General features: G+C 36.4%; 1 protein-coding gene across 1 annotated transcript; it reads right to left on the bottom strand.

Moving 5' to 3' along the window:
• Positions 1 to 2,289: 2,289 nt before the first annotated feature.
• Positions 2,290 to 3,019, bottom strand: LOC113609274 (transcription elongation factor A protein-like 8; the record flags this gene model as incomplete). Its single annotated transcript, XM_027086451.1, has 1 exon — positions 2,290 to 3,019. A coding segment is annotated over one exon (375 nt), but the record flags the coding sequence as incomplete, so codon positions are not given.
• Positions 3,020 to 11,952: the final 8,933 nt, after the last annotated feature.

Raw genomic sequence — 11,952 nt, 5'->3', positions numbered from 1 at the left:
CTATGCAAAAAACAAACAAAAGATTCCAACTAAAAATGTAGTTTAAAGTGGGCTTGGATGGCTACTTCTCCACCTGGCAGAAGAACCTTGCAGAGCAAATTCAAATACTCTCTGGGAAAATGCACTTTAAACCTAGGCCTCAGAGACACCCCAAGGAATATGAGCATGCGTATGGTAACTCTGTTTAACTTTTTGAGAAACCGCTGAACTGTTTTCCAAGGGGGCTACACCATTTTACCTCCCTACCAACAATATAGGAGGGTTCTAATTTCTCTGCATCCTGGCCAACACTTGTTACTATTTGTCTTTTTTATTATAGCTGCCCTAGTGGGTATGAAATAGTATCTCACTGTGGTTTTTTGTTTCTTTTTAATTAATTTATTTTATTTTATTTATTTTTGGCTGCATTGAGTCTTCATTGCTGCACACGGGCTTTCTCTAGTTGTGGTGAGCAGGGGCTACTCTTCATTGCAGTGCGTGGGCTTCTCATTGAGGTCGCTTCTCTTGTTGCAGAGCACAGGCTCTAGGTGTGCTGGCTTCAGTAGTTGTGGCACACAGGCTCAGTAGTTGTGACTCACGTGCTCTAGAGCGCTTGCTCAGTAGTTGCTGCGCACAGGCTTAGTTGCTCTGTGGCATGTGGAATCTTCCTGGACCAGGACTTGAACCCATGTCCCCTGAATTGTCAGGCAGATTCTTTATCACTGCGCCACCAGGGAAGTCCCTCTCATTGTGGTTTTGATTAGCATTTCCATAATGACTGATGACATTGAGCATCTTTTCATGTGCTATTGGCTATTAGGTCTTTGGAGAAATGTCTATTCAATTTCTTAGCCCATTTAAAATTGGGGTTTTTATCTTTTTATTGTTGAATTAAGAGTTCTTTATATATTTTCAATACAAGTACTTTCGATAAAGTATAATTTGTCTAACTTTTCTACTGTTGCTTGTACTTTGGGTGTCATACCTCAGAAATCATTGCCTAATGTAAAGTCACAGAGATTTAGGCCTATGTTGTATTTCTAAGAGTTTTATAGTTTTAGAACTATTTTGAGGTTTTTTTTCTTTTTTGTACATGATCTGAGATAGATGTTTAACTTCATTCTTTTCCATCTGGCTGTCCAGTTGACTCAGCATCATTTGTTGAAAAGACTATTCTTTCCCCATTTAAGTGACTTGCCACCCTTCTCAAAACCAATTTACCATAAATGTAGGGTTTGTTTTTTCTTCTGACTCTCACTTCTATTCCATTGATCTATATGTCTAAATTTATACCATAATATGGTTTTCTGGTTTTTTTTTATTGAGGAACAGTTGATTTACAATATTATTAACCTCAGGTGTACAACAGAGTGATTCACAATTTTATAATTATACTCTACCTATAGTTATTACAAAATATTGGCTATATTCCTTGTGCTGTATAATATATCCTTGTAGCTTATTTATTTTATACATAGTAGTCTGTACCTCTTAATCCACTACCCGTGTCTTATCTCTACACCCTTCCCTCTCCCCACTGGTAACCACTAGTTTGTTCTCTATATCTGTGTCTGCTTATTTTTGTTATATTCATTCATTTATTTCTTAGATTAAGATACAGTATTTATCTTTCTCTCTCTGACTTATTTTACTAAGCATAATACCCTCCAAGTCCAGTCATATCGTTGCAAATGGCAAATTTTCATTCTTTTTTATGGCTGAAGAGTATTCCATTGAGCATATATATCACATCTCCTTTCTCCATTTTCTGTTGATGGACACTTAGGTTGCTCCCAAACCTTGGCTATTGCAAATAATGCTGCTATGACACTGGGGTACATGTATCTTTTCAAGTTAATGTTTTCATTCTCTTTGGATATATACCCAGGAGTGGAATTACTGGATCATAAAGTAGTTCTGTTTTTAGTTTTTTGAGGAACCTCCATATTATTTTCCCTGGTGGATGCACCAACTTACATTCCCACCAGCAGTGTACAAGTGTTCCCTTTTCTCCCCGTGCTCACCAACATTTGTCATTTGTGGTCTTTTTTTTTTTTTTTTCTGTGATAACTGCCAGTTTTATTCCCCTGGCTAAGAGATCCAGAGGTAATTTGAGGTTTACATTTTTTTTAATAGTTCTTTCTTCAAGAATTTAGGTGCCCCCATTGCCCTTATAAGCTGGTTGCAAATTATTTGATTGACTCTTAATTATAAAAAAAAACTTTAATTCTTTTTGTGTGTGTGACGTGTTCATTAAAAAATACATATGAGCAAAAAGAAAAAAACTCACACCAAACAAGCACAGTTAAATTTTTGATATATGTATCTATATATACACACGCACACGCACACACACGCAATTTGAGATTTTCTCCTACATATGTGAGCTGATACTAAATATGCTACTTTGTAACCTGTTACGTTTTACTTTACAATATGGAATGAACATATTTTCATGCATATGTGTGAAACTTCCCAATTGAAAAACAGACCTGGAGAATGTGTCAAAATACAAAATCCAGATGCTGGTAATAAGGACACTACCTAAAGCAAAACTCCACCAGATGATTAAAAATAAAACAAAAGTCAAAGATACATCAGAAAATGCTAACAGAAAGAAAGCAGGCACCAGATTTTAATATCAGACAAAAAATAAAAAAAAAATTCAAGGCCTAAAGCACACAGGATGAGGACGGCTGCGTGAGTGTCTTTGTTCCCAATGCATCATCACAAACGTGTTTCTTACTCTTCTTGTCTCTTCCCTAAGCCTTTCCAACTCATCTACTCCTCTTATCATTTCTTCTGGGTCCAAATGCCTAACCGGAGTGTCCTCTTTATATCCCTGACCAGGCTGAGTCAGCCCTCCTCTAAGGTTTCCTTCTGCTTCCTGGCTTACACCTTCTTCAGAAGGTTGAGGATTTCTTTCTGCCTCCTGTGGTACAGCTTCCATAGGGCGGTCTTCCTCAGCCTTTGGCATGTTCGGTGCTTTTCCTTCATTTTCTTCACAAGACTTTTGCGTGTTGAGTATTTTTCTCTTATTTCATTTTTGAATAAATTAACCCTGCAGGGATCCAGGGGATTTTCCTCCCTCTTCCCTCACTCTATTTGGGTCGCTTCCAAAAGACCAAGAGTCCTGAAAGGATCCGGGGCACTTTTCTCCTCCAGCAATAGGGAGCTGCCTATGGTCTTTTTGATGATAGCCATTCTGACAGGTGTGAAATGATATCTCATTGTGGTTTTGATTTGCATTTTTCTGATGATTAGTGATGTTGGGCATCTTTTCACGTGCCTGTTGGCCATCTGTATGTCTTCTTTGAAAAATGTCTATTTAAGTCTTCTGGCCATTTTTTAATCAGGTTGTTCATTTTTTGTTATTGTGTTGTATGAGCTGTGTCTGTGTGTCTATGTGTGTGTATATATGTATACATATATATATGATATTAACCCCTTATTGGTCATATCATTTGCAAATATTTTCTCCCATTCAGTAGATCCTTTTTTAATTTTGTCAGTGGTTTCCTTTGCTGTGCAAAAGCTTTTAAGCTTAATTAGATTCCGTTTGTTTATTTTTGCTTTAGTTTCCTTTGTCTTAGGAGGCAAATCCAAAAAAATATGGCTACAATTTACATCAAAGAATATTCTGCCTATGTTCTCTTCTAGGAGTTTTATGGCTTCAGGTCTTGCATTTAGGTCTTTAATCCATTTTGAGTTTATTTTTGTATATTGTATGAGAAAATGTTCTAATTTCATTCGTTTACATGTAGCTGTCCAGTTTTCCCAGAACCACTTATTGGAGAGATTAGACATCTTTTCCCCATTGTATATTCTTGCCTCTTTTGTCATAGATTAATTGACCATAGTGTGTGAATTTATTTCTGGCCCTCTATTCTGTTCCATTGATTTATGTGTCTGTTTTTGTGCCAGTGCCATAATGGTTGGTTTTTTTGTTTGGTTTTGGTTTTTTTTTTTGCTGCGTTGCTTCTTCATTGCCGTGCGTGGGCTTTCTCTAGTTGCAGCGAGTGGGGTCTACTCTTCATTGAGGTGCATGGGCCTCACGTTGTGGTGGCTTCTCTTGTTGTGGAGCAAGGGCTCTAGGTGCGTGGTCTTCAGTAGTTGCAGCACGTGGGCTCAGTAGTTGAGGCACGCAGGCCCTAGAGCGCAGGCTCTGTAGTTGTGGCACACGGGCTTAGTTGCTCTGCAGCATGAGAGGTCTTCCTGGACCAGGTATCGAACCTGTGTCCCCTGCACTGGCAGGTGGATTCTTAACCTCTGTGCCACCAGGGAAGTCCTGCCATACTGTTTTTCTTTGAATTTTACTTTATTTATTTACTTTTTATACAGCAGGTTCTTATTAGTTATCTATTTTATACATATTAGTGTATATATGTCAATCCCAATCTCCCAATTCATCCTGCCACCCCCACCTCCCCCATACTGTTTGGATTACTATAGTTTTGTAGCATAATTTCAAGTCAGGGAACGTGATTTCTCCAGCTCTGTTCTTCTTTCTCAAGATTGTTTTTGCTATTTGGGGTCTTTTGTGTCTCCACACGAACTTTAAAATTATTTGTTTAGTTCTGTTAAAAATGTCTTTGGCACAGTGGTTAAGAATCTGCCTACCGGGCTTCCCTGGTGGCGCAGTTGTTGAGAGTCCGCCTGCTGATGCAGGGGATGCGGCTTCATGCCCTGGTCTGGGAAGATCCCACATGCCGCGGAGCGGCTGGGCCCGTGAGCCATGGCCACTGAGCCTGTGCGTCCGGAGCAACGGAAGAGGCCACAGAGTGAGAGGCCTGCGTACCGCAAAAAAAAAAAAAAAAAAAAAAAAAAGGTAAGAATCCGCCTACCAATGCAGGGTACATGGGTTCTATCCCTGGTCCCAGAAGATCCCACATGCCGTGGAGCAACTAAGCCTGTGTGCCAAAACTACTGAGCCTGCACTCTTGAGCCCATGCCCCACAACTACTGAGCCCACATGCCACAACTACTGAAGCCCACAAGCTTAGAGCCTGTGCTCCGCAACAAGAGAAGCCACCGCATTGAGAAGCCCACGCACCGCAACAAAGAGTAGCCCTCGCTCAACGCAACTAGAGAAAGCCCATGCACAACAACAAAGACCCAACACAGCCATAAATAAATAAATAATTTAAAATGTCTTTGGTATTTTGATAGAGATTGCATTGAATCTGTATATTGCCTTGGGTAGTACGATCATTTTAACAATATTAAATCTTCCAGTCTGTGAACCCAGTGTATCTTTCTTTCTGCTTGTGTCGTCTTCTATTTCTTTCATCAGTGTCTTACAGTTTTCTGAATACAGGCCTTTTGCTTCCTTGGGTAGGTTTATTCCTAGGTATTTTATTCTTTTTGATGCTATGGTAAATGGGATTGTTTTCTCAATTTCCATTAGTTAGTTCTTTGTGTATAGAAAAGCAACAGATTTCTGTATATTAATTTTGTGTCCTACAACTTCACCAAATTCATTAAAGAGCTCTAGTAGTATTTTGGTGGGGTCATTAGGATGTTCTACGTGTAGTATCATATCATTTCAAACAATAACATTTTTATTCCTCTTTTTCAATTTTGATTCATTTTCTTTTCTTTTTTTTTTTGTATGATTACTGTGGTTAGGACTTCCAATACTGTATTGAATAAAAGTGGCGAGAGTGGGCAACCTGGTCTTGTGGAACAAGGATGATCTTGGGGGAAATGCTTTTAGTTTTTCACCATTGAGTATGTTAACTGTGGGCTTATCATACATAGTCTTTATTATGTTGAGGTATGTTCCCTCTATAACCACTTTGATGAGAGTTTTTATCATAAACTGATGTTGAATTTTCTCAAAAGCTTTTTCTTTATCTATTGAGATGATCATATGGTTTTTATTCTTCAAGTTTTTAATATGGTGTATCACACTGATTTGTGGATACTGAACCATCCTTGCACCCCTAGGATAAATCCCCCTTGATCCTGGTGTATGATCCCTTTAATGTATTGTTGGATTCAGTTTGCTAATATTTTGTTGAGGATTTTTGCATCTATGTTCATCAGTAATATTGGCCTGTAATTTTTTTTTTTTTTTTTTTTTTGCGGTACGCGGGCCTCTCACTGTTGTGGCCTCTCCCGTTGTGGAGCACAGGCTCCGGATGCACAGGCTCAGCGGCCATGGCTCACGGGCCTAGCCGCTCCACGGCATGTGGGATCTTCCCGGACCGGGGCACAAACCCGTGTCCCCTGCATCGGCAGGCAGACTCTCAACCACTGTGCCAGCAGGGAAGCCCAGGCCTGTAATTTTTGTGTGTGTGATATCTTTGTCTGGTTTTGCTATCAGGGTGGCCTTGTAGAATGAGTTTGGAAGTGTTCCTTCCTCTGCAATTTTTCTGGAATAGTTTGAGAAGGACAAATGTTAACTCTTCTCTAAATGTTTAATAGAATTCGCCTGTGAAGCCATCTGGTCCTGGACTTCTGTTTGTTGGGAGTTTTAAAATCACAGTTTCAATGTCAGTACTTGTGATCGATCTGTTCATATTTTCTATTTCTTCCTGGTTAAGTCTTGGGAGATTGTACATTTCTACGGATTTGTCCATTTCTTCTAGACTGTCCATTTTATTGGCATATAATTGTTCATAGTTTCTTATGATCCTTTGTAACCTTATGCCATAATATCTTTTAAAACCTAATCTAATGATATTTTATCACTCTGCCATGTTCTGTGGATTACACAGATCTACTCTGGTACAATACAAGAGGAATTACGTAAGACTCTGAGTACCAGGAGGTGAGAATCCTTTGGGGACATCTTGGAGGCAAGGTACAACATAACAGTAACCATGTAATTATTATCTGGATGTATAAAAATATATGCTTTTTGTAATTTAGTAATACAATCAGACTTCTAAATCTAATAAAGGCTAGTTTCAAAATACTTACCCTAATCATCATGTTTACTGGCAAAACATTAAAAACATTCTCTTTCAAACCAGGACAAAGACAGAAATGCCCACTTTCCCCACTCTACTCACCATTGTATTACAGGCCTTAGCCAGTGTAATAAGGCAAGACAAGAAAAGAACTTGAAAGGAAGACATGACCCTGTAATTCTTTGGTGATGATATGATTCCTACATGAAAAACTGAGAAAGAATCTATGAACAGTTAATGAGAGCAGTTAGTAAAACTTCTAGATATGATTATACCAGCAGCAAAAAAGAACATTTATTTAAAAATGATAGCCTTACTGTAGCAACAAAAACTGTTAAATAATCTGGAAAAAACGTATAAGATCTTAGTGGAGAAATTTATAAAAGCTTATTGAAAGACATTAAGGAAGGCTAAATAAATAGTGAGATATAGCCTATTCTTGAATAAGAAAAATCAGGCAAGAGAGTCATGCCCTACTAGATTGAAAAAAATCTTAACATTCAGTTGTAATTATTGAAACAATGTGGTATTGACAAAAAGATTAATAAGTCTGTGGAACTGACAAGAAAGCACAGAAACAGACCGTGCTTTGGGAACTTGACATACAATAGAGTTTTCAGTTGAGAAAAGATGCTTAATTGGACCTATTTAAAGTTTTTTCCTTGTATCAAACAAAAATAAATTCCAAGTGGATGATTAAAGACTCAAATATGAAAAACAAAACTTGTAAAACTTCTAAAATAAATTACAGAAAACCTTCTTTGTGATCCCATGGTGAAAGAATTTAAGACAGAAAAGGGTGAAACCATAAAAGAAAATATTGCTACTTTCTGTCCATCAAAATACACTATAAAAAGAGTGGAAAATGCAATAAACAACCTAGAAGAGACTTGTAATGTATATAACTGACAAAGTATTAGTACTCATAATATTTTTAAATTCTACAGAGAAAATCTAATGGAAATACAAGCAAAAGCCTTGATGTTATGAAAGAAAAAACACAAATGGCCACTAAATATATGAAAATGCTCAAAGTCCCTAGTAATCAGAGAAATTCAATCTAAAACTATAATCATATTTCATATCATGTGTACCGTACAGGCAAAACATAAAGGGTGATGAAGATGTAGAACAACAGGTACTCGCATTTACTACCAGCGAAAGTTGGTACAACCATTTTGGAAGACAATTTGGTATTTTTCTGGTGTTCTATTGCTGCATACAAGCCACCCCAAATTTAGTGACTTAAAATAACATTCCACAGTTTCTGTGGGTCACAAATTGGAAGGGGCTTGGCTGGGCAGCTCTGGAATCATTCATTCAGTTCCAGTGGGTCATCTGGGAGTTGGGGCCACTAGGAACTGGCTGGAATCATTCTTCATATTGTCTCAGCATCCCTCCTTGGGACCTCTCCACTTGGGCAGCTAGATTGAGCTCATAGCATGGTGGCCTCCGGCCTCTGGTTGGTCAGAGTCCTTATAAGGAAGCTAAAATCTTTTAGGAGCAAGTATTTGAGCTAACAAAATAGAAGGTGTATGGCCCTTTATAAACTAGCTTTTAAAGTCACACAGAGTAACTTCCACCATTCTCTATTGATTTAAAGTTACAAAAGCTCACCCACTATCAAAGAAAGGGGACATAGACTCCATGTCTTGATGGGAGATATGTCAAAGTCACATTGTAAAAAGAGCATTTGGATGGAAGATCTTTTTGTTGCTATCTTTAGAAAATGTTATGTGCCATAGGCACTATTTACTAAAATTTACTTCACTCCTGGATATTTACCTTACAGAAATTCCTTCCCATATGCATCTGGAGACACAACACTTTGTAATTACAAAAAAACTGAAAACAACATGTTCAGCAACACTGGAATGGATAAATATACGGCAATATTCTTCATAAGTGAAAGTGAATGAACTCTAACCACACATATTGATATGAAAGAATCACAAAAACAATGTGGAACTGAAAAGGCAAATTGTAGAATATATATATCATTTATATCAAGGTCACAAATAAGTAAAGCTATTTATGCTACTTTATGTTATATTGTTTAGGAGTATCTATATTTGTGGTAAACTAGTAAATTATAGAGAAAAGCAAAGGAATGAGTAACATAAAATTCAGGATAGTGGTTTCCTGGGGGGAAAACAAGCAGAAGGAGAATAGTCTGGGAGGGGTATACTGGGAGCTTTAAGGTTCTGGGCTGTTTTATTTCTTAAGCTGAGTGGTAGTTACTTACTGTTCAGTTTAATAATAAACTGTTTATTAGGTTTTGAATTTGAAATAGGTTTGAAAACAGAACAGTTTAATAATAATATTTAAAATAAATGTATATATTCGTGACAATTCTCACAAAATTCAAAAAATATGTATTTATATAAAGGGCTTTGCCACATGTATAATGAACCTCCTTTCCCAAGAAAGTATATTAGCCAAGTTTAGAAATAGGAAACTTGTTTTCTCCTCTGATAATAGACATCTGAAACATTATATTTACATAGCACCATTGATATGATAGACTGGTATGCAAAGTTTGCATTGATTTTAAAGCTAAAACATGAGATTTCAAAGACATTGAGTGGGGATATGGGGACAAACGCTTAAATTTCTTGATGAATGGGACATTCGAGTTTATTCTTTCTCTGTAAGGAGATATTTTGGCAGAAAAGTTTTGAGAAGCTCTGAGTCTCCTGGCCAACTTGATTACTCATTATTTCCTGAACACATCCTGTATCTTCTGACTTCGTGCTTTGGCTCCTGCCAAACCTTTCAAGTCACAAAATTTACTTGGTAAAAGAGAGGAGGTAAAAAGCCAACTTGTTCTTGTCCAGAACCAGGACGATTTGATCTACATTCTGTGTTCCTACAGAAGGGAAACAATCCTCTAACATTTGTGCAAGTCTGCCTTATGACCTAAAATTTGAAGACCTGGATCCATTGTTTCATACTGACGCTGCAACTGTACAAACTCAGCCAATAAGGGCGATTGTTTCCAGTTGATAGCAGTTTGGTGAAATTAATTGTTGCTTGACATTATTTTTGTTATTTAAAATTCATTCAGCCCTGACAACCTATTAGGGAATCTTAGTCAAATTTCTAACAGATGGCTATTTACTATATTGCTAAAACCACCACAATTATTTCTTGAACTTTTCCTGGTAATTTCTGCAGAGTTAGATTCCAGTGGAAATTAAAGGTGGACTGTTAGAACATTGCATAGAGGATATTATATAGTTCCAGAGTGGCTTTTCATCCCTGAGTATGAAGTTTAATGTGCTCCTACGTCTTCTTCTAAAACAATATACCGAAAGACATGTCTCATTACCACACATTGCCCAGCCCGACTCCGAGTCAGTGAACCTCTCACCTCCATAGATTGTTCATCGTGCCAAAGGATGTACATTAGTGAAGCAAACTGGGTAAACTTGCTCTCTATTGCGTATGCTTTTGATGTCTTGAAGGCAAAAGTCTTGACTCTTCACATCTATCACTCCTGTCTATTTTTGGATTTCTTAAATCCATGATTTCTCAAGAAACCTCTTGAGGTGTACCTCCCACTTCCTATGTATGTGATTCAGTTAAATTCAAAATCTATTAATTGTTTCCTATACTTACTGTGTTACACACTACACAGGGGAATCAAGAATGGGTAAGACCATCTGTGTTCTTCAGGAACAACAGAGAATTTTGTGTGTGTGTATGTTTGTGTTTGTGTGTGTATACAGGAAGTTGAAGTAGGTGGTTAAAAAGTATATACATAAAAAAAAAAAGTATATAGATAACTGTAAATAAGGCAGGTCACACATGCTATTTGTAGGCCCACCAATAACATTTGTGGGATTGAGAACCAAAGAATAAATTGAGGCCCACGTGCCTTATGTTTAAGTCTTTAAAAGTTATAAATCAAGTTCACACAGGACTATCAAAGAAAATATATCTTCTTATATCAACAACAAACCTTTATAAAAATCAAATGGGAAAATATATCTAAAGCTATAACTTTTGTATGACTGAAAGAGAAGTAAAGTGTCAAATATTACAATTTAAATATTATTGCATGTGTCTAGATTTTGGGCTGATGATCCAATGATATCTGGATGGGGAATAAAATTAAAACCTATGTAATTCATATATTATCATGTATTTATTTCATAACTTTTATCTTGCCATCATCAACAAAATCATTAATTATGTTATCATCAAGATTTTCATTTTTTGTGCACTATCTACAGTAATGACTCAAAGTATTAGTATACAAAATGTAGTAGAATTTAAAGTGTACAAAAATTGAATGTGTTGAATATATTTTCATTAGGAAAGTACATGTAAAATGTAAAATAAAAATTATTTTAATATATGTTTTAAGTTATTTCATTTATAAAATATTATAAAATATAAAATATATATATTTATATATATAATTTATATATATAAATATAAAATGGAAAAATAAAATATAATTAATGAATATCAATATTTTAAGTCATATTATTTAAATAAAACTGGCATTTAAAAATGTTTTTCTTTTTGTCTGATGTATTACATGTAGTGAAGTACACAGACTTAAGTATATAGTTAGAAGAACTTTTACATTTGTGAACACCCATGTAATCACCACCCAGATCAAGACACTGAATATTTCTAACACAGCAGCAGGCTCCCTCATGCCTTCTCTTAATTGATAACTTGGCAAAAGGTAACCACCAATCAGACCTCTATATTAGTTTTTTCTGTATTTAAAAATTACTTTATTTAGATATAATTCACATACCATAAAATTCACCCATTTAAAGTGTACAATTCAATAGTTTTTAGTGTAGTCACAGAGTTGCACAACCATCACTACAATCAATCTTAGAACACTTCCATCACCCCCAAAAGAAACTGTATCTCTTAGCAGTCACTCCCAATTTCCACTCAATTCTCCCAGCTCTGGGTAATTACCAATGTTCTTTCTGTCTCTACAGATTTACCTATCCTGGACGTTCCATATTGATGGAATCATATAATATGTGGTCTTCTATGACAGTCTTATTTCCCCTTAGCATAA

Source organism: Aethalodelphis obliquidens, unplaced genomic scaffold (assembly GCF_003676395.1).
Source record: "Aethalodelphis obliquidens isolate GAN/ISIS:26980383/991018 unplaced genomic scaffold, ASM367639v1 scaffold55, whole genome shotgun sequence".
Taxonomy (NCBI): Eukaryota; Metazoa; Chordata; class Mammalia; order Artiodactyla; family Delphinidae; genus Aethalodelphis; species Aethalodelphis obliquidens.
The sequence above is the reverse complement of the archived record's forward strand: the minus strand, read 5'-3'. Positions and strand labels throughout refer to the sequence as shown.